This window comes from Actinia tenebrosa, unplaced genomic scaffold (genome assembly GCF_029948245.1).
Source record: "Actinia tenebrosa isolate PJP-AT-01 unplaced genomic scaffold, QUT_ActTen_1.0 PGA_scaffold2__45_contigs__length_23673736, whole genome shotgun sequence".
Taxonomy (NCBI): domain Eukaryota; kingdom Metazoa; phylum Cnidaria; class Anthozoa; order Actiniaria; family Actiniidae; genus Actinia; species Actinia tenebrosa.
The window spans coordinates 9,599,081-9,621,673 of record NW_028292579.1 but is presented as its reverse complement, the minus strand read 5'-3'; the positions used below and the strand labels follow the sequence as shown (position 1 = coordinate 9,621,673).

Genomic DNA, 22,593 nt, shown 5'->3' with positions numbered 1-22,593 from the left:
CCAGTGGTTTTTCATAATAGCGCGACTTTCGAATTTTTTTGACGAACAAAACTTCGATTTGATGAAGATTTTTACATGGATTAATTGCTCTAAATTCCATGTAAAATGCAAATATAATGCTCGATGGGACGCCAAATATACACAGCTGTTTACAGGTAACTGTTTTTACTCGGATTTGGAGTTATTTTAGATTAATTCATCTGGTCCATTTGATTGTCAGAATTTTGGCAAGCTTATTTTTCTCCTTCTGTATCAAGCTTTCTTCTGAAAATGAACGGATCAAAGCTAAATACAAAAAGCTTCAAAGGAAGAATACATTGCTTGAGAAGGAATTGAACCACTTAAAAGGCCAGCTTACGAACGAGTGGTCCACAAAGAGCCGAGCTCCGACCAGAAGGTGAGAGAAGAGAGCTTAGAATTGTTGGCCAATAAAAATCCCCGTTGACCATCCGGTTGTATATTTTAAATTTAAAAAACTCTTAGAAATGAGTATAGACCCCGCACCCCAGACCTGCTCAAGTATTCAGTGGAGGACAAAACATTGAATTTCAATTCTCAGGGAAGTAATATTACATATTATTGTTTTGTCCTCCAAGACTAGAGCTTCGTTGAGATTATCCTGTGAGCAGGGGCAAGTTTAGGGGGCCCCGTGCCCCAGTTCCAGTTTGGTATGCATCTTTTCCCCAAAAAATGAGTGGGGGGGAGGGGATGAGGATCTAAAAAAACCTTTTTTAAAAATTTTTTACCTTTGACAGTGTTCATGTTCAAACTGACCGCAAGTTGATTAGCAAGCAGTATGTCCGACCTGCTACAACACAGGCATTGACCAAGCAGCCACAGGATGAAGGAATCGAAAAATCCGAAAAGTATGATTATAACATTGAATATAATAAAAATACATTATATAGTGAAAAGCATAATCACTGCTGTATATCTCTAACACACAATATTGCATTCCAAAATAAGTCGCTATTCACCTTGGACTTATAATTAAATAGACCAATAATATTATATTAATTATGAATGAATATGTATTAATTTATGATCTTTATCCCTAAAGTAAAGACTTTGTTTCTTAAAATTTCTTCCTTGAAGGTTGCTGGCCATGCATACCAACCTGTTGAAGAGATACCAGAAAGAACTCAAAACAAATACCGCACAAGTTGAGCAAATAGCTTCACTCACGGTAAACCTCTTCTTTGTTAAGGTGGCTTCATAAGGTTTTGAGGCAATACCAAACATTAGGGAACAGTATTCTTAGGCTAATATCGATGTTGATACCCAATAGGCTATATTAAAGTCCATAAGTTCTTTTTTTTTTTTTAAAAGAAATAAATTGATCACATATAACATAATGTTAACTCTTAAGAAGGTAATTTTTTTCATTAACAAATTGAAAACTCTAGCTTTCCAGGGTGATTTTTTTCCAAACTTCGCACAATCTAAATTTATTAGGACTGCTTTTTTAGCTCATGAAGAGCTATCAAGGTGGCTAGATTTTGCATTTTTTGGATAACGCTTCCCAGCCAATCGTTTTGGGTAATTCCTGTAACCATGGAATCCATTGTATTCACCAAGTGACGTCACTGGAAGAATCCACACACTTTGTTTGCAGAGTAAACCATTTTCAAATATCAGCTGAGATATGACCATTTGAATATATGATTACTCCACACAAATCACAGAATTTTCGGCTGGGTTCCAAATGTTTGGAAGCTGAAAATACAGTGATTTGTATGGAGTAATCATATATTCAAATGGTCATATCTCAGCTGATATTTGACCGATTCTCATCAAATTCGGTGTGTAAGCATCCTTTTTGATTAAAAATAATGAAAGTCAAAATTTATTTTTCTGTGACGTCACACTTGAGTACTCTATTCCTGAACATATTTTTCTATTTAATTAAAGCTTGAGAATATTGAGCTGAAACAAAAGCTGGAAGAGACTTTCAACAAGTTGAGAGAACAAGAAAAGGAGAATGAAACACTGCAGCTAAGAATGAAGAATATAACAGTTAAAGACAGGGTTACTCCATCTAAAAGAGGTGAGGTTTATTACTAACACCATTAAAATCTGGCTGACAAATAAAATAATTGATTTGATGTCCGAAGTCATTACAGATTTTGATGTCCCTGTTTTTTTGTATAAAAAACCGCTTTTTCTATTTTAATTTTCGAAAAATCTATTTTTGTGAAAGATTTACTTGCAGACCTTGAAAAGGTGACCAAAGAAAGAAACAGTTTACTGCAGGAGAGAAAAAAGTTCAAAGGTTTGTAGATTATTATTAGTTGAAAGAGGGGGTGGTCAGTGGGGTGTTGTTAGTTGGTCAGTAGGGTGTTGGTAGGTGGTCAGTAGGGTGTTGGTAGGTGGTCAGTAGGGTGTTGGTGAGTTGTCAGTAGGGTGTTGGTAGGTTGTCAGTAGGGTGTTGGTAGGTTGTCAGTAGGGTGTTGGTAGGTTGTCAGTAGGGTGTTGGTGGGTTATCAGTAGGGTGTTGGTAGGTTGTCAGTAGGGTGTTGGTGGGTGGTCAGTAGGGTGTTGGTGGGTTGTCAGTAGGGTGTTGGTAGGTTGTCAGTAGGGTGTTGGTGGGTGGTCAGTCGGGTGTTGGTGGGTGGTCAGTAGGGTGTTGGTGGGTTGTCAGTAGGGTGTTGGTAGGTGGTCTGTAGGGTGTTGGTGGGTGGTCAGTAGGGTGTTGGTGGGTGGTCAGTAGGGTGTTGGTAGGTGGTCAGTAGGGTGTCGGTGGGTTGTCAGTAGGGTGTTGGTAGGTGGTCAGTAGGGTGTTGGTAGGTGGTCAGTAGGGTGTTGGTGGGTGGTCAGTAGGGTGTTGGTAGGGGGTCAGTAGGGTGTTGGTAGGTGATCAGTAGGGTGTTGGTAGGTGGTCAGTAGGGTGTTGGTAGGTGGTCAGTAGGATGTTGGTGGGTTGTCAGTAGGGTGTTGGTAGGGGGTCAGTAGGGTGTTGGTGGGTTGTCAGTAGGGTGTTGGTGGGTGGTCAGTAGGGTGTTGGTAGGTGGTCAGTAGGGTGTTGGTAGGTGGTCAGTAGGGTGTTAGGTGGTCAGTAGGGTGTTAGTAGGTGGTCAGTAGGATGTTGGTAGGTTGTCAGTAGGGTGTTGATAGGTGGTCAGTAGGATGTTGGTGGGTGGTCAGTAGACTAAGAGATGGCAATTCTTATTTATATTTTTAGGAGAACTGAAAATGCTTGACAGGGTGAGTTAAACTATTGATAAATATAACCAATACCTTTTAGTTCTGTCATTTTCCATTCATAGCTATTTGAAGCTTGCTGGGTGGCAAGACAGTAAAACTACTAACTTACTAACTTGCTACTCACCAGTGCAACTCGGGCTTAATAACTCTCTACACGTCATAAACTGAAACTACAACTACAGCTATTTTCATTTCATTTTTACACATACAGCAGACCTGTCATTTTAAGGCAGTAGGGTTATTGAAACCACCCAGGTATTAAGAGCGACTGTCCAGAAATATCGAGCACTGGGCGGCCACAGTCAAAAAATAAAAGTCCTTCATTTTTGGTCTGTAGACACTATTCGATGAGTTTATGAACGTACTGGGGTCGGTTTTTCGATCTACGTAAAAAATCCGGATTTTTTTGAAAAAAACGATTTCACCTCGTGTCGGTCTAAAAATTGCCCAAGAAACGGCTGCGAATCACGCTTTCAAAAGCGTTCTCGCTCCAAGTGAAAACCCAAGTTACAATCAAATTTGCAACTGAATTCAAGAAAAGGGATGTTGAACAATTGTTCCAGGTGAATTTAGACGTTTTAAACTAAACTTTAGATAGAAAAAATTGCATTCTTCCAGCACAGTAATTCACAGTCTCGTAAAACACTGATTTTACCTCACATTTATAAAAGCGATTTTTTGCATGTGGCCATTCTCCAATTTTTACAAAACTCAAGCTGTACAATGTTCAAATGATAGAATAACACGAACTACAAAAATTAGTTTGGGTTTTTCCACAGGCCTTATGAAAACTTTATGCGAAGTTGGAAAAATTTGCCATGTAAATATGCAAATTAGCAGTTTGTTTACATCTCTACACCACAGATCACGGCCGCGAAAAAAGTCATCTAAAATAGTTTTAACAGCTTATTAATCCACACATTAGCCTATCTAAGGACTATCTAAGCATGATTGGCCTTTGTTATTATTTTAAACGATTATTTTTTGAAGTTAAGCCTACATTTCCGGTGTTGAAGACACTCAGCTTGCTTGCCTCGGTGGCATTCCATCGGTGCGTAGTAAACTTAGTAATCATAAATGACTGTTAACATGCTCTATAAACGTTACTATTCCTCACTAGTGGTATCCAGCTTATCACATAGTATTTTCACATACTGAGTATAAGCTTGAAAGTTTGTATTACTTTGTAAATAAGCAGGGATCCAACCTGTCAAAGCGGATTATGTGAGCTGATGGCGTGACAAACAACAGTTTGCGCGGAGCCGGACGTGACGTCGTTTGGTACAGTACCTTTTTTATTGCCTGAACATCTTGTGATTTGGCATAAACTAAAAAGAATCACTTGTTATCAAGATTTGTTTTTTAAGCTTTCAATGATATTGTTCTTTACGACAAAAAGACCCCGATTTGAATAAAGCTGCATTCATATTGTATGGCAGAAGGGGCGGAGGCAGATGAAATCTTTAAGTGACAAAAAAATTCTTAAGACCACCCAAAAGTCCCCCAAAAAATAATATGCCCCCCCCCCCTGGCAAACTCTCGTAGCTTGTTCTAAAAATTTTGCATCCCCCCCAATTCTCTGAAAAAAGTTTTCAACCCCCCCCCCTCACAACCACTCTCTGCCATACATTATGAACGCATCCTAATGTCTCATGGAATTCAGACATCAAAGAACTAGTTTATATAATAAGTTAACTGGAATCATCAAACCACATCCCACATCGATTTGCAATCAAGTAGCTTGCGTCCTTCGAGTTGTTCGACTTAACAAAGTCAATTCTTCCATTCGTAAGATAACTTCACTCTCTTCGTTGGCCTCCCCAAGACTATTTCTATATGTGTAAGGGACTGGTCATAAAGTATGGGGGGGGGGGGGGGGTTGGGGGCAAAATCAGGGGATGGGTCACATAATTTTGAACTCCTTAAAAGGGGTGGGCTGTTGATAAAATTTGACAACTAAAATGGGTGGGCCTGCAATTTTGCTTCTAAGCTGGTTTTGGGTCATCAGGATTTTCAGCATCATTTTATGTGGGCCACGATAAAAAACACTGATTCTATTCTGATTTTGCCCACCCCCCCACCCCCCTTATACTTTATGACCAGTCCCTAATCAATGATGTAGTAGCGTCAAGCTTGCACAGTTTCACGACTGAGCACTGCGCAAGTAGTCATGGCGTCGTATTGACCGTATATATTAGTCAATATAATACTAGCAATCCACCAACCTACCTGAACCAACAGCAAGAAAAACACCAGTCTCTTTTAACACAGTTTTCGATCCCCTTTTGCTCAAACCCACTCTGCTTTTGGCTTCCTTTTGACATCGGCTTTGTGCTGAGAAAGAGTTACGGGTACAGAACATTTCGCTGATGTCCGTTTACAGCTGACGCCCAAGGACGCACGGTGATGCGGACAGATTGTAAGGCTGTCTATGTTTCTAGGGGGCTCAAAAATACATACTCTTGCGAGAATTAATTCGACCTCGGTTTCAACTTCAACTATACTAAAACATCGTTTGTCCTCGGCGATATCCCGTTTACATCTTGTCAAAGGAACGTTAGTGACAGATCTACTTCTTTCTTTTGGGTCAAACCCATAATGACCACCAATGATGGCTTGAAAAGAACACGATACACGAGCCTCCATAACTGATGCTCACCATAATTAACAAATTCCTATACTGACCATAAACACTTTGTTAAATGCTACTTTTATTTTTGTCTACCTGGTAATGTACAACACATTTTTCTAATTTGATTGAAACTATCAAGTTCCTGGACTCTTCGGCCACACACGCGTCATGTTCAGATCACAGTTCTATCAAATCGCACTATCGACATAAAATATTATATGTATATTTACTTAAAAGTTTATTTTCTTTTTTCTCTTAGTCTTATTTCAGATTTACGTTTCCACGAAACCAGGCGTGTCTATCATACATTCGATCTATTGTACAGCCATGAAGCTAGTGCTAGTGGGGTATGGGAGGGGGAATTGTATACCCGTCTACAACTGTACTCATACATGTAACCAATTTTAAACATGACTTCGATCAAGCAAGAAAGCATATGACAGCTAAAAAAAAACAAATCTTGATAACGAGTGATTCTCTTTAGTTTATGCCAAATCACAAGATGTTCAGGCAATAAAAAAGGTACTGTACCAAACGACGTCACGTCCGGCTCCGCGCAAACTGTTGTTTGTCACGCCATCAGCTCACATAATCCGCTTTGACAGGTTGGATCCCTGCTTATTTACAAAGTAATACAAACTTTCAAGCTTATACTCAGTATGTGAAAATACTATGTGATAAGCTGGATACCACTAGTGAGGAATAGTAACGTTTATAGAGCATGTTAACAGTCATTTATGATTACTAAGTTTACTACGCACCGATGGAATGCCACCGAGGCAAGCAAGCTGAGTGTCTTCAACACCGGAAATGTAGGCTTAACTTCAAAAAATAATCGTTTAAAATAATAACAAAGGCCAATCATGCTTAGATAGTCCTTAGATAGGCTAATGTGTGGATTAATAAGCTGTTAAAACTATTTTAGATGACTTTTTTCGCGGCCGTGATCTGTGGTGTAGAGATGTAAACAAACTGCTAATTTGCATATTTACATGGCAAATTTTTCCAACTTCGCATAAAGTTTTCATAAGGCCTGTGGAAAAACCCAAACTAATTTTTGTAGTTCGTGTTATTCTATCATTTGAACATTGTACAGCTTGAGTTTTGTAAAAATTGGAGAATGGCCACATGCAAAAAATCGCTTTTATAAATGTGAGGTAAAATCAGTGTTTTACGAGACTGTGAATTACTGTGCTGGAAGAATGCAATTTTTTCTATCTAAAGTTTAGTTTAAAACGTCTAAATTCACCTGGAACAATTGTTCAACATCCCTTTTCTTGAATTCAGTTGCAAATTTGATTGTAACTTGGGTTTTCACTTGGAGCGAGAACGCTTTTGAAAGCGTGATTCGCAGCCGTTTCTTGGGCAATTTTTAGACCGACACGAGGTGAAATCGTTTTTTTCAAAAAAATCCGGATTTTTTACGTAGATCGAAAAACCGACCCCAGTACGTTCATAAACTCATCAAACAGTGTCTACAGACCAAAAATGAAGGACTTTTATTTTTTTGATTGTGGCCACAAATTTTCGATTTTGCTCGATATTTCTCGACAGTCGCTCTTAAGACCTATCAATACAAAATAATAATGGCCTATTGTTTTCAATAACATTTGACATGATCTTAATGTTTTCCTTCATTTTTCTACTCCAGGGATTTTTTGAAGAAATAGAAGATTTAAAATATGCTCTACAGCAATCTGCAAAACTTAATTCTGCTTATGAAGCAGCTCTAAGAAGACTGTGTACTCAGTTTGGTGTCCCATTACCATCTGTAACTGGTTCTGGGAAAAAGAGACACAGAAAAAGACAGCAACAGCGGGAATTCAAATGAAACTTGATAATGTACAATGCTATGCAACAAGTAAGAAATATCTGACCAGGTTGTCTGTCTTCTGCAATACATAGACTAAAACAACTGTCATTTTATCAGCGCATCTTGAATTCTGACTGGTCTCATTGTTCAATAATTCTAGTTCTGTCACAGGTAGCCCAAGCTTGGTTTCTTTGGCGTTCTGTTATAAGGAAATGTATGGGGATTCATCAAAAATGTCAATAAAATCATTGAAACGTCTTATTTCTTACTGGTGGGGAAAAAGTCTTAAAACAGGCTAAATTCAAAAAATAACCACGCAGAGCAAAAGAAGTGCTATTTCTTAATGATCGGGTAAAATTTAGAGGCTTTATTTCACGTTTCAATGATTTTATTGAAATTTTTGATGAATCCCCATACATTTCCTTATAACAGGACACCACAGAAACCAAGCTTGGGCTACCTGTGGTTCTGTAGTATAGATACTAATAAATTTATACATGATACATGTGTAGATTTAATAATAACAATTAATAGTGCATTACAAAATGCAATGCTTAGTAAAATTTATAGAGGGATTTTATATTTTACAGTGAGGACACTCTAACCATGAACACTTGTGCTTTTTTACTACTTTTTTTAACATGCATCCCTTGAGTGAATCATTTAGAAATAAGTTGTCTTTGGATCCCATAGCATATTTGAGTTCAATCCTACTTTTTTAGAGGGTTTGAAGCAGTAAAAAGCTGAGAAAACAAAAATCTGAATAAAGTAAAGTGCTCACCGTTCGAGTGTCTTCACTGTAATACTTGAAAAAAAGTTTTATAATTCAGGAGTTAGTAATGATCAAAGTAAAAGTAAAGAAAACAATGGAATCAGAGTGCTTTTAGTCTCACTGTTGAATAGGTGACGTCACCTAAATTAGATAAGTTATTTACTGTTTTAGGTGACGTCACCTAAATTTGAAACTACGAGTAAACAGCTACTGAGATCAGGGGGAGAAACAATGATACAAATGAATGTTCACTCATTCTCTGGTAAAACAAACCCCCAGATTAGCATGACCGTTATGTGGCGCGCTTTTTACTATTTTAGGTGACTTCAACTAAATAGTTATCTAAGTTAGATAAATTTATCTAACTATTCAACAGTGAGATTGAATTAAAGCACTCTAGTGTCTAAACCAATGCTCACTAGTACTGTATATTTTCACGGGTTAAGTAAAATTACTATATAGCAGCTAAAAAGATATAACTAGCTAAAAACTAGTGTGAGCTGCGTCAGTGTTTCTAATGAAACAGTAATGATGTTCAAAAAGGTAAATTATACGCCGTGAAAAGATGATATATAGCAGCTAATGTATACAATGTTGTTTTACTGGCAAACAGAAAAATACTAAAGGGAATGACAAAGACAGTCCCTCTTTTCTCTGGTATCTCAGTGGATTCAAGTTTTTCCCCTAACCCTGTCGAGCAAAGATTGGGGACAAGTGAGACAGCACATGGAGAGAGGAAAACTAATATAATAATATAATATAATAATATAATATGATTTATATAGCGCCTATACAAGTCGGCTCTAAGCGCTGTAAAATATATATAAATTATAATTCAAAAGCTAGTTTAAACAAATGAGTCTTAAGGTCTTTCTTAAAAGTTTTTAGACATGAAGTGTTTCTAAGAGGAGACGGTAGTGAATTCCATAGAACAGGAGCAGACACAGAAAAACAACGATAACCATAAGATTTAAGATTGTACGGACAAGTAACAAGAAGCAGTTCCTTGGATGAGCGGAGAGTTCTTTTAGGTTTATACACAGTTATGAGATCAGACAAGTAGACAGGAGCCAGACCATGAAGTGCTTTGAAAGTGAGGAGTAGAATCTTGAAATTGATGCGATGTTTCACAGGAAGCCAATGCAGAGAACAAAGGACAGGAGTGATGTGATTATACTTCTTGGAGAGAGTTACAAGACGAGCAGCAGAGTTCAAAACATATTGTAATTTATCAATTTGAGCATTAGGTAAACCATATAGAAGAGAATTACAATTATCAAGCCTGGATGTCACAAAAGCATGGACAAGTCTTTCAGTAGTATGGACGGAGATAAATTTACGAATACGAGCAATGTTACGCAAATGATAGAACGACGTCTTACAGATATTATTAACATGAGGAACCACTGACATCACAGAATCAAAGATTACGCCAATATTTCTTTCATTACAGGATGGTTTGATAACCTGATCGCCAAAGTGTAGAAGAGGAGTAGACAGATGAGGATTATACTTCGAGGACAAGATAAGGAGTTTAGTTTTTTCTTTGTTAAGTTTAAGTTTATTTTCAGTCATCCAGTCATTTATTTCACAGAGACAGGCTTCAATTCTTTTTATAGTTAAGTCAGTAGAAATATCATCATTGCAACTGAAAGGCATAAATAATTGGGTGTCATCAGCGAAGAAATGGAAGGACATTTTGTGACGACGGAGAATATCAGCTAGTGGTGACGTGTACAACAAGTAGAGAAGCGGACCAAGGACCGAACCTTGGGGTACACCACAATTTATATCAACAATTTTAGAGAACGAACCATGAACAGAAACATACTGCAAACGATTACAGAGATATGACTTAAACCATTTAAGAGCTGTTCCACAAATTCCAAACTTTGAATACATACGATCAAGAAGAATAGTGTGATCAACAGTGTCGAAAGCTGCAGATAGATCCAGAAGAACCATAGCAACGCCAGAACGATTATCAATTTCTTTAAGGATGTCATTATGGACACGAGTCAGGGCAGTTTCACAGCTATGAAGTTGTTTATAAGCAGACTGAAGAGGTTCATGCATGTTGTTAGATGACAAATAAGCACAAAGTTGATCAGCAACAACTTTTCCAATAATTTTAGAGACAGTCTTAAGATTTGATACAGGACGGTAATTAACGAGTTTTTCATGATCCAACGATGATTTCTTAAGAAGAGGTTTGACAATACCAGTTTTTAAAGAAGGAGGGACAGAACCATTTATGAGAGATGAGTTGACAATCCTACAGATAACAGGCAGAAGAGAAGCAGATTTATCTTGAAGGAGACTAGCAGGAAGAGGATCAAGCTCACAGGACTTTGACATCAGTTTACTGGAGAGTTTAGTTAGCTCATCAATAGTCACGGGAGAGAAAGAGTCCAATCTACACCTAGTTGTACTGGAGTCCAATTCAGAGACAACAAGAGTTGACATAGAATTTTCAGAAGTAGGAAAACCATTACGAATATTGATAATTTTATCTTTAAAATAATCGACAAAAGTATCAGCGAGAACTTGCGACGAAGAAGAAGATGGTAGCTTTTTTTCAGGAGTTAAATGTAGCATATGATCAATAGATTTGAAGATTGCGTGACAATCAGAACCAGCATCAGAGATTAAATTTGAGTAGAAATTCATTTTAGCTTCGAATATTAACTTTTTCACGAGGTTACTTTGTTCAATATACAATTCACGATCAATGGCTAGTTTAGATTTTCGCCAGCGCCTTTCAAGCTTTCTTTTCTTGATTTTATTTGTTTTTATGACGTCATTATACCAGGGTGCTTTCAGGCGTTGCGTGACAATTTTAGTACATAACGGGGCATGTTTATCAAGCAATGATTTCAGAACAGAGTCATATTGAAGGCAGAGATCATCTAAGTCAGCAGCAGGAGATTGTATTAATGACGATTGAGATAAATCACGGCTAAAATGATCCATATCAATAGAACGAATTTTACGATAGGCCAGAGTACGTATAGAAGCACAGGGTCTGGTGACAGCTAACTTACAATGAACAGCAAAATGATCAGACAACACAGGATCACGGATATAAACATTCTTAACAAGCAAGTCATCATTCCTAGATATCAGGAGATCAAGAACATGATTGTTTTTGTGAGTAGGTTCAGCCAAGTTATTCAAGATAGATAAATTAAAACAATCAAGTAAATCAGTAAAACGAACAGCGTAGACATCATTTGGGTTATCAACATGGAAATTAAAATCACCAACAATTAACAGTTTACCATTGAACATAGAAAGAGATTCAAGCAGCGACGAAAATTCTTGGAAGAACTTAGAAGTTGATGAATTATTTTTCAAAGTAGGCGGCGGTCTGTACACAACAATAAGACGGACTTGACTCGAACTTCCACGAAGAGTAAATTCCAAGTGTTCAAAAGAAGAGTAAGGAACAGTAGTGTTAATACGTTTGATTTTAATCGATTTCTTGAAAAGAAGACCAATTCCACCACCAGAACGATTAATTCGAGGACAGTGTTCAAAAGAAAAACCATCTGGACAAATATCGCGAGAAGCAAAGTCACTGTTACTATCATTATTCCTAAGCCAGGTTTCAGTCAAAGCAAGAATATCAATACTTTCATCAACGACAAGGTCTTTTAAATGAAGAGATTTGTTGTTAATCGATCTCGAGTTGAAAACTACTCTTCCTTTCCCTGTGTGCCACTTCAAATTCACCCCCACTCCCGGTGTTGCTTTTAATATCATTTTTCTGTCATGCTTATTTATTCCAGATAACTCCAGACATGATAAATAATGTTCTTGTGTTTTGATTTCTTTCCCTCAAATTTCATACATTCAAGCTTTTATAAATCCTAAATGTGCATATACATATCATAGTGTGCACATCAATTTATACAAAATAATATTTATTTTCTTAGCCAGTGCAACATTTATACTTCTTTTCTTGATTTTTCTAGTACAGCTCGTAAGATTTCATCTTCCTCGTCATTGTAATCCTGTAAAAAATATTTATATTTTGAATTAAATTTTGTTCTTCATACCAAAGCATTTCCTCTTGGAAATTAATGTCTAGTTCTTAATTGCAAAACTAGATCTAAGGGTGAGGTACAGATTTTCTGAAGCACCTTCCTCAGAGATTTCTCTCTGCGTCTCAGAAATCATGATTTCCTCCATGTTCGACATATAGATATCTTCTCTACCCTCTTCAGTCCCTCTCCAACTCTTGAAAATTCCAAACTCCCTACAGAGGAGTTATTTCAAATCACTAGGTAATTTCAAACTCCCTTTATGGGGGAGGTATTGTTTTCTGCAACCACATCTTATACTACCAAAACCCTTCCCACATCTTAGAAATTCAATTCCCCCTGCATGTGAGAAGTAAGGATATTTTTCTGGAACTAGTTGTTACAGGTGTGCTTACCACAAATGTGTCATAGTCAAACTTATGTCTCATGTTGAGGTGCTGCAGGAAGTTTCCACTTTTCTGGTTGGGATTTCCCCATGGCATAGAAGCACAAATTGGACACACCTTAAAACATCATAAAATTGAACAATGAGTCATTTTATGACTGGCCAAGGACATCTTCATAGATGGCTGCTCCCATACTGTGACTCTTCCATAGCACTTAAGGATTTCCAGGGGCATTGTTGGTGTGCAGATTTCCCCCCCCAGGAGTTTAGTGCAAGTGTTCAAACTTGTGACCAGTCAAGAGGACCAGTCCAATAGCGTTTGCTGGATAGATGCAAATTTTGGCCAGATATTTGTTGATCAGCCATTATTATGATAAGCCTTTTTACAATGTACAGTGTACATCACAATTTAAAATATATATACAATAACCCACCACTTGTTGCACGTCTTGATTGTGGTTCTCAATGACATGCTCTATCAGGTCTTCTCTAACCAGATTCGGTGTACCACAGTATGGACACTTGAAGGTCGAACGGTTTGGAATGGCACTGTAATTAACACAGAAAATTTTTACATCAGACAGCAGTGATTTTAAATGAGGTTAAATGATACTTTCCCATTGAGAAATTATATTTTCAAGCCTTCAATCTTTTATCAAACAGAGTACAATAGAGTGCATACCATATACCCATAAAAATGCTTCCCTTTTTAGTTTGGAGATAAAAATAAAAGGCAATAATATTTGCAATTGGCCATATTTTCCCATTTCAGACCATGTGTCATTCCCTAAAGTATTATTTCTTTGTTTCACTAGCCTATAAGCCCTACAGGATTTGGCTTCGTAGTTTGAAAGCAATCATAAAATAAATAAGAATGGCATTTACTTTTCCTTGAATATCTCTTTTCCTTGCCAAATATTCAAATGAATATAAAAATTGCAACGTCATGAAAGATAAATAGTAAAAAGTCAAACCATATACACTCAATTGAAGAATTGTTGTCGGGTTCAGAAACATAGAACATAGAAGCTCAGACCGAAATGGCACATGGGAAGTACGTTAATTAGATGCATTCTGTGACCGGCGACTCGTGGCATCATCCACTGTTTTTGATACGCGTTTGGCATTCTAAACCGACTGCATGGATGGCGCAAATTAATAGATTATAATACAATTATGTCATTTCCCATGTGCCATTTTGGTCTCAGCTTCTATGTTCTATGTTTCTGAACCCGACAACGATTCTTCAATTGAGTGTATCTGTGAAATAGAACAAAAACTTAAAAGCACTGAACACATCTATTTCTATTGTTTTTAATTTTCTATTGTTTTTAATTGCTTCATTGGTGCTATTTTGTACTAAATAAATTAGTACTATTGATATATGGTTTGCACTCTAATATCTCTGTGAGAATTAGCCCAAACTCACTGAAACTTGAACTGATTATAGTGCAGGGTAAAAAAATCAATTTGATATGCTTGCTGGTGTTGCCATGGAAACACTTTTGGACCCACCCCCTCCCCAATGAATAATGAATGGTATATTAGATTACATCAGTTCTGGCTGGGATGTGGGTGATACTGGTTTAAATAACAATGTGTTGTCATGGAAACACTCGCCCTCCCCAATGAAATAATAAATGGTCTATTAGATTACCTCAGTTCTGGCTGGGATGTGGGTGATACTGGTTTGAATAACAATGTGTTGTCATGGAAACACTCTCGCCCCCTCCCCAATGAAATAATAAATGGTCTATTAGATTACCTCGGTTCTGGCTGGGATGTGGGTAATACTGGTTTGAACACCAAGCAGCTTTTGGAGTCATGGGTACCAGTGCACGTGTCCTTGTGTTTTCTAAAGGAGGATAATGCCACCTTCCAGAATAATAAAAATGTAAATCAATGTCATATGCTCTGAATATTGGCAAGAACTGTGCTGTATTAGTGAAATGAGCATAGTGCTTATGCCATGCATCCTAATCCATGCATGCATATCCTGCTCAGTTCAGTATACAATGTACACTTTATAGGAATAGTACCAAAAGCACTCACAAGAAGTGTGAGAAGATATATATGGCTTGTGCTCTTCACACTTCGGCACTTCCTGCATAATGTATTAGCTTACAGTAAGTCATATACTATAATACAGAAATGGCTTCCCACTGCGACCTTCCAGAATAATGAAATGCAAATTATTATCATCTGATTGGTCCAGAGCTGTGCTGTTTTAGGGAATGAGCATAATTGTGCTTATGTCATGCATCCATGCATGCATATCCTGCTTTGCAATGTGAAAGAAAACAGCATTTCAAAGATATGCTTGTGCTCTTCACACTTTTTGAGTGATTTCGGCACTTACTGCATGCTGTATTAGCTTAATACAGTAAGCCATACTATTGTCAGCGGTATCTCTGTGCAAACATAAATGAGATCACTCCACCTTGACATCACTCTTCAAGATTACTACCAAAAAATGTTAGCCAGCTTCTGAGATTTCCTGTGGTTCTGCTAATCATACTCTGTGATCACGCTTGGTAGTTTTTTCTCTTTTCCCTCCCACTCCTCCCTTTAATTTCATGCTCAGTTTTCACTCTCTAGCTGCTATGAGTTCGACCACCATATTTCCCATTCTCATTGTATGAGTAACAAAGATACCACTAACAAGAGTATACTATAACATTGGAATGGCTTCCCACTGTTTTTTCTATTTATGTCATCAAATGACAGTGACGTCCATATGATACATTATAGTTAGGTTATAGTAAAACGTACATGGTGCACAACAAAAGCTATGGCTATCAATCTGCCCTATCATATGTCCTAATGAATGAGAGCTACTCTATTGAAGAAATAGAAAAAAGCGCACCTGCTGTCGTGCACGTGTGCAGTTATATAATGCACATGGGAGCTGTTTATAGAACATGAGAGAAGTGTTCCTGGAAAAGCCGAATGCTTCTTGACACTTCTTAAGTGTTCTGCATCCCCAAGTGCTTTATGACTCCACACAGCACAGCAAGCATTTCTTTTATGAAATACAAATTACAATAACCGTTATTTTGGATAGGAATGATGCAACTGAAATTATTGTACACACATAAGCTGTGTGCTCTCCTAAAGCACACGCTACCAACCAATCAGAACACAAGATTCATAACAATTATTTTCTCGATGAAAATGAAAGTGAAAATAGTACTACCGTTTGTTTGCACTTTGAACAAGTTTCAGATGTGTAGTTAATCAGGTTGGCTAGTCTGGTGTTGTTTTTCATCTGTACAGTAGTAAAACTTGTCCGACAAACGGGACACTGTGAAATAGATACTTTACTAAGGCAGCCCATGATGCAGTCCTTGCAGAAACTACAAAATAATGAAGAGTTTTAATTTCTAGAGTTTGAAGTTTTCGGAAGAAATTATTAGTTGCATCATGTCCATAACGCTTCCAGCTCTACTTCCGGTTTCGCATTTTGAGCTATTTTTTATTTTCTTTACGTCCTTCTTTAAACCTTTGCCTCAATTTATTAAAAGTAATGTCAAAGAAAAATTATATGAAACAATGAGCGCAGAGAAACCCAGTTAAAATTACTATATTTTTTAACTCAATTTTTTTGCTGAGTCTGCGCAGCAGACGGCACACAGCCTTTTCCTTACCTGTGTCCACAGGAAATTTGTATAGGCTTTTCAAAAATTTCCAAGCAAATGGGACATTTTAAGTCTTTTCCATCATCTGTGAGACTACTAGAACCTCCTGCAAAAGCCATATTTTTACAAAATTAATTAAATCATCGCAATAAAAATAAATACGAAACACGAGTTTGAATCGATTTTGTAGCTGAGCCTACTGTATATCTGTCCAGTGGTCGTGATATTTGGTGAATAGTTATATGGGATAAGAGTGGGGATCCAAGATGGCGGATGCGCGTCTTTCTTGTTCTGAACGACGCTTTATCGTCAGTGGGGTACAGGAAGATTTTAGATCAGATGGACGGGCTTGTGAGGATTACAGATACTTTGAAGTAGAGACTGGGATCGTTTCAAATACTAGTGGATCTGCACGTGTTAAATTGGTATGTCGTCTAAAAACTTGGATGCTGTCAAATTTTACTAAGCTTTAGTTTTAAGACTTTCATAATGCTTTACGGCTTCCAGATGTATTTTAACGAATGTCATTGGCGTTTTTGCTGTTCCTGTGACAACTATCGTCACTTTAATAGTTTATCGTCACTTGCTCTGCAGGGACGTAGTGTTTTTAAGAGTTCACTAGCTAGATCTACAATCTTGAACAAAAATGTTGAGAATTTTTTATTTTTAATGAATGTTTTCATGAAAAACACGAAAATTTCCCCTTAAAACGACCCCCTCCCCCCCAAACAATGTTGTTGCCATGGAGAGAGCACTGCTTTACCTGATGGGACCAACATTGCACCGAGGGGGAAGGGATACGATGATCCAACACAATTTTCAAAGGAAAATTGGGCAATTTAACGGATGAAATAAAATTTTCTCAACTCTTTTTGTCTAAGATTGTAGCCTGCGTACAGCCGAACGTAACTGTGGTTAAATTCCAGAGTCAGGCTGCACTAGTTCAACAGTTGTTTAAATTTGTTAAACCATTAGCCAATCAGATTAGACTATTCCCGGTCATCAGAACATATGACAAAAAACATTATCCATTATAATAAAGTTAATTTTGCATCATGTGACTGTGAAAAGCTCAGTATGGTATGTGTGTGTTGTGGTTACCCTTACGTTTTCTAGAATTTTGGTTGGATAATTTGTTTCCCATGAAATCTGATTGGTCTAGCAGTGTAGTGATCTTGGTGTGACCATGCCCGCATGTTGTTCATGCCATTTTAGGGCATTTCATTGGACAGAGGGTAACGTCTAGCTCTGTGTGATTGGTTTGGCATATGCCTTGCCAGGTTCATGTTCAAGCTTTTCACAATCCGACGACAACTAGTATGTACCATTTTACGGCCATGGCAATTGCTCTGAACACAGAGTACTACAATACCCAGCTTTTCCAGTTACAATGAAGTCCTCATCCATGGAATAATGTTTATGCATTTTTCCTATTGCTAGTCCAAAACAGATATCTTAGTTGGAGTGAAAGCAGAGATAGGTGAGCCTAATCTAAAAAGACCTAAGGAAGGAAGGGTTGAGTTCTTTGTTGACTGGTAAGTGGTTCCTATCTTTTCTTTCCCTGCTAGCAGAGTCTTCCTAGGGAGATTCTGCTAGCAGGGAAATTATTAGAAGCAATAGAAACCAAAAGAAGAAAAAATATAGAAAATAAGAAATGGGATTAGGTGAGCAAACAGATTTTATAACATAACCACAATATGATGCATGCTCTGATTGGTATTTTAGCATATATGAGAATGCATCCAAATATGGATGGTGTGGCCGGCCATGCTGACATAATTCAGTAGATTATGCTATGTAATGCAGATTTCATTGAAAAAAATTCTAATGTTTTTGGTAATTTTTTGTGTGCAACTCTTACGCTTCGTTTGTATTTAGTAAACTGCCGCATACATCCAGAACTGGATGTATGCATGTTAAGCATGGACCATTCCTTAAATTTTATGAGTTTCATTGTATTCTTGCATTCACCTCATCTCATACTGCCTTTTCTCACCTTTCAATTTTAATTTCTTTTCTTCTATTCCTTTTATTAATTATTTGTTAACTTCACCTTTTCACTTTTCTCTTTTTTCACATTCCTTTCCCTCAATTTCACTCACATTATACCTCATATTCTCATCCCTTTCAGCTACGATTTTTTTCATTTTTTCTTTCTTTCAGTCTCATCCTATCATTGCATCTATTTCCATTCATTTATTGCTGGATATCACATGATATATTTTTTATACAAATTTCTTTTATCTGTTTCATTGCACTAGTTCATCAAATGCCTCTCCAGAGTTTAATGGCAGAGGAGGTGAAGATCTTGCAGCTGATCTGTCTAGAGCAATGGAAAGATCTTTCAATAACAGATCAGCTATAGACTTGCCGTCATTATCCATTATACCAGGACAACAATGCTGGGTTATATACATAGATGCTTTGGTAAGATTTTATCCTATAAATCAGAGTTGTGAACAATGGCTACAACCCCAAGCTTCATATGATTGTAAAAAACTCATGATATGACATGCTGTGCAGTGACCATAGGCCCTCTATGAATTCAATAAACAGAGTGCATTGTGGTCTAGTTTGGGTACAAGCAGCACCATATATTACTCATGATGGACAAAAGATATATATATACCAATGGAAGACCACAATGCACTCTGTTTATTGAATTCAGAAAAAGTTCTGGGTAACCTGAAATTGTTTGATGTGTTGACATCTCCTCAGCTATGATGGGAATAATTACTGGTAGAGATTCACTTTGCTGAGACAGTAGAGAAGGAGAGGCTAGGGATTTAGCCCATCTGCCTTCTGTTGCTAATACCACTAAATTTTTAAGTCACAGCCCTTCAGGCACAAATAATATTCAAATGAGTGTTTGTTCTCCACTATTCTCAACTATCCAAATAATGGCAGCCAAGTGTTAATTATGTAGACCCCTTGCATGTGACATCAAAGGAGCTCAATTTGGATGACAAAACAAAAGAATTTCAATCTCCTGGGAATTGGAAAGCTATTATTTTGCCCTTCAAATTGAGCTGCATTCCGAAGTGCTGCAAGGGGTCTATATATAATACTAATTTGTCATGTTTTTTTTTCTTCTTCAGGTATTAGAATGTGGTAGTGGTAATTTATATGATATCCTTTCAATTGCCATCAAAGCTGCTTTACACAACACAAGGTAAAAATATACTATGAAAATATACTAGGCTTAGGCCTAGGGCAAATGTCGAAATTTTCATGCACTGAACTTAATTACATCAAAGAATGCCGCCTCATTATCACCTGATATCCATTGTTTTTAATGAGTTCGTTGCATGGAAAGTTCAACGTTTGCCCTAGGCGTAAACCTATCAAGGATATCTCCTAAGATGAAAATGGAATTTCATGTCCTTCGGCTGTAATACCAACATTACAAAGTCAGAATACTGTACATTTGATGGATGGCAGCAAACCAAACATCTGAAAATGTGCCATGTCTATCTTTGGGTAATCATGTGCTTTATGACCAGCCAATACTTGTTGATCAACATTTGGACAACTGGCAGCCCATTGTTTGCCATAAGACAGTTGCAAATGGCTAATGGTTTACCAATGATATTTATATGTAACATTCGGTTGAGTATTGTCACATTGACACATGTCAATTGGTCATGAGGTACAAGATTACCCATAGTTTTCTGGGTCAAAGATTCTTAAAAGGCCCTCTTACTGAATAAATCAAAGGCTTTTATTTAGATCTTATTAACCGAGCGAGAGGTCTGTATGGGATAATCTTGACCGAGGTCGGAATGTACAGACCGAGCGCAGCAAGATCTCTATACCCGATCGAGGTCAAGATTATCCCGTACAGACCGACTAAGCTCGGTTGATAAGAGTTTTATTATATGACCACTTTTCATTGAAAAGGACAAAATGTTTTCGCCGTAAGATTAATATGCGATCGGACCGGTTAATACCGGAGAATTTAGACCAGTCTGCGATGCGATCTATCCAATCAGATTGCTCGATTTGCTAGTGTCCAGGCTCTAAGATTCACAGTCATATAATAAATAAATATAATACTTGTTTTATGTTTTTAGTATCCCAAATGTCACAGTAACAACAGATGGAGGAGATGTTGAACTAGAAATATCTGATGATCCTCACGACTGTAAACGTTTGAATGTAGATAATACTCCCATTATTATTACTCTTTCTAAGGTAAAATAAGTCTCTTGTTTTGAAAAAGTTTTGAACTCTGGCATGGCCGGGGGGGTTGACAGCATAGATTAGAATAATCAACAACCCTCTGTCCCTTTAATTTTGACCCTACCCCTTATTTACTTTTATCAGTATTCTTCAATGGCAGAGCTTTGTAATAAATGCAGATGACCCTCTCTTTTTGGCTAAATAAAAACTTCTCTCTCTGGCTCCTCTGGCTCTACCCCCCCCCCCCCCCCCCCCACCTCTAAAAAGAAAAAATGCTCCCTAAACAAATATTATATAAATTAAAAATTGAAATAAAATATTGTGCTCTTCTAATTTAAATTTAGAATTTAGGGGGGGGGGGGGAGGGGGAGAAAAAACTGGGGAACTGGGGGTAAATCCTTGAAGCACAGGAGAGAACCAACAAGCAACTCACATACAACATACAACGTCAAGTTGGGGAATTGAACCCAGACACTGCTATGCAACCCGTGCTTCCCATGTATCATTTATTATTTTGATTCTAGATTGGTTTACGGCATGTAGTTGATGCCAGTATGGAAGAGGAGGCTTGTAGTGACTGTCATCTTTTAGTGTCTGTCAATGGTTCTGGTAACATTTGTAGTCAACAGAAGATAGGTGCTGGAGGAATGGACCCTCAGACAATATTAGAAATGTTAGATGTAAGTAGAGTGGGCTAGTTTATCCACCAAACAATCTGTCTGTCTATCTATCCCATCTATCCCTCTCCTCTCATCAATCCAACCAATCATTCATTCATTCATGATTCTATACTTCCATTCATCTACTCATCCATCCATTTGCCCATCCATCCGTCCGTCCATCCCTTTGTCCATCCATCTGTCCATCCGTCTGTCCATATCCATCCATCCATCTATCCATCCCCATCCATCCATCCATCCATATCCATCCATCCATCCATCAATCCATCCATCCATATCCATTCATCCATCCATCCATTCATCCATCCATCCATATCCATTCATCCATCCATATCCATTCATCCATATCCATTAATCCATCCATCCATCCATCCATCCATCCATTCACCCTTCCATCCTATCCATTTATCCATCCATCCACTCTATTTATCCATACAATCATTTATTAAGTATCCAATCATCACATTTCAAAGGGTTTGAAATCGGAAAAACATTACATCCAAGTTAAAAATATTTATTCTCATACTTTCTCATAACATATTCCTTCTATCATGAGGTGGTTAAGGCTTCATTCATCACGTATGCCAAAGGGGGGGGGGGTGGGGGAGTTTGAATTTATGGGATCTGGTAGTTAAAGGGGAGTAAAGACCAAAGTGTTAGATAGTAATGAAAAATATTACCTCACCATCTCTTGCAAAGATGATGAATGCAGCCTTAAGGCCAGTTTAGACAGTACGACTTTGGCCTACAACTATCGTATACAACAACCTCACCTCTGTCGTAGGCGAGTTGTAGGCTTGATTTACACGCTACAACTCGAATTGTAGGATGGCCCGAGGGTGTTGTATGTGATAGTCGTAGGCGAAATTGTACCATCTAAACCGGCCTTTACGGAGGTTTCCTTTGGATATTGAAATTACTAATAATTAATGCTTTAAAACAACTAATTCTTCAACAGAGTGCAAGAAATGTTGGAAAAACAATAAACAAGAAATTACTAGAAGTACTGGAAGAAGAAACGTCATCAATAAAAAGAAATAAAGTCGGTTTTCTTAACTAAGTGACCTAATAAAAATATTACGAACTTTTCATGTAATGATTTTTTTCTCAATAAAAAACAAGACTATTTTCTTTTATTTATCTCCCATTTTTTCGTTCTTGTTCACATTTTCCTTATTTATTTCCTATTTTCTTTTATTTAGTTCCCATTTTCTCTTATTTCCCATTTTCTCTAATTTTGT

The 22,593-nt window shown here is 37.4% G+C and overlaps 3 protein-coding genes across 3 annotated transcripts; 2 read left to right on the top strand and 1 right to left on the bottom strand.

Annotated features, from left to right (window-relative positions):
• Positions 1–32: 32 nt before the first annotated feature.
• Positions 33–9,058, top strand: LOC116296611 (centrosomal protein of 290 kDa). The gene is made up of 8 exons (XM_089033857.1): positions 33–155; positions 258–397; positions 756–866; positions 1,096–1,186; positions 1,912–2,047; positions 2,201–2,272; positions 3,182–3,204; positions 7,488–9,058. The coding sequence occupies exons 1-8, from the start codon at positions 117–119 to the stop codon at positions 7,665–7,667; spliced, it is 792 nt and encodes a 263-aa protein (XP_088889983.1). The 5' UTR covers positions 33–116; the 3' UTR covers positions 7,668–9,058.
• A 3,272-nt stretch (positions 9,059–12,330) lies between these two features.
• LOC116296617 (E3 ubiquitin-protein ligase RNF166) lies at positions 12,331–16,668 on the bottom strand. Its single transcript, XM_031704661.2, has 6 exons — positions 16,500–16,668; positions 16,049–16,208; positions 14,618–14,727; positions 13,287–13,401; positions 12,863–12,970; positions 12,331–12,437 (listed from the first exon to the last, which is right to left on the bottom strand). The coding sequence occupies exons 1-6, from the start codon at positions 16,607–16,609 to the stop codon at positions 12,372–12,374; spliced, it is 669 nt and encodes a 222-aa protein (XP_031560521.2). The 5' UTR covers positions 16,610–16,668; the 3' UTR covers positions 12,331–12,371.
• Positions 16,669–16,741: 73 nt separating this feature from the next.
• Positions 16,742–22,486, top strand: LOC116296595 (exosome complex exonuclease RRP42). Its single transcript, XM_031704635.2, has 7 exons — positions 16,742–16,915; positions 17,931–18,025; positions 18,752–18,917; positions 19,589–19,662; positions 20,564–20,684; positions 21,197–21,352; positions 22,311–22,486. The coding sequence occupies exons 1-7, from the start codon at positions 16,757–16,759 to the stop codon at positions 22,410–22,412; spliced, it is 873 nt and encodes a 290-aa protein (XP_031560495.1). The 5' UTR covers positions 16,742–16,756; the 3' UTR covers positions 22,413–22,486.
• The last annotated feature ends 107 nt before the right edge of the window (positions 22,487–22,593 follow it).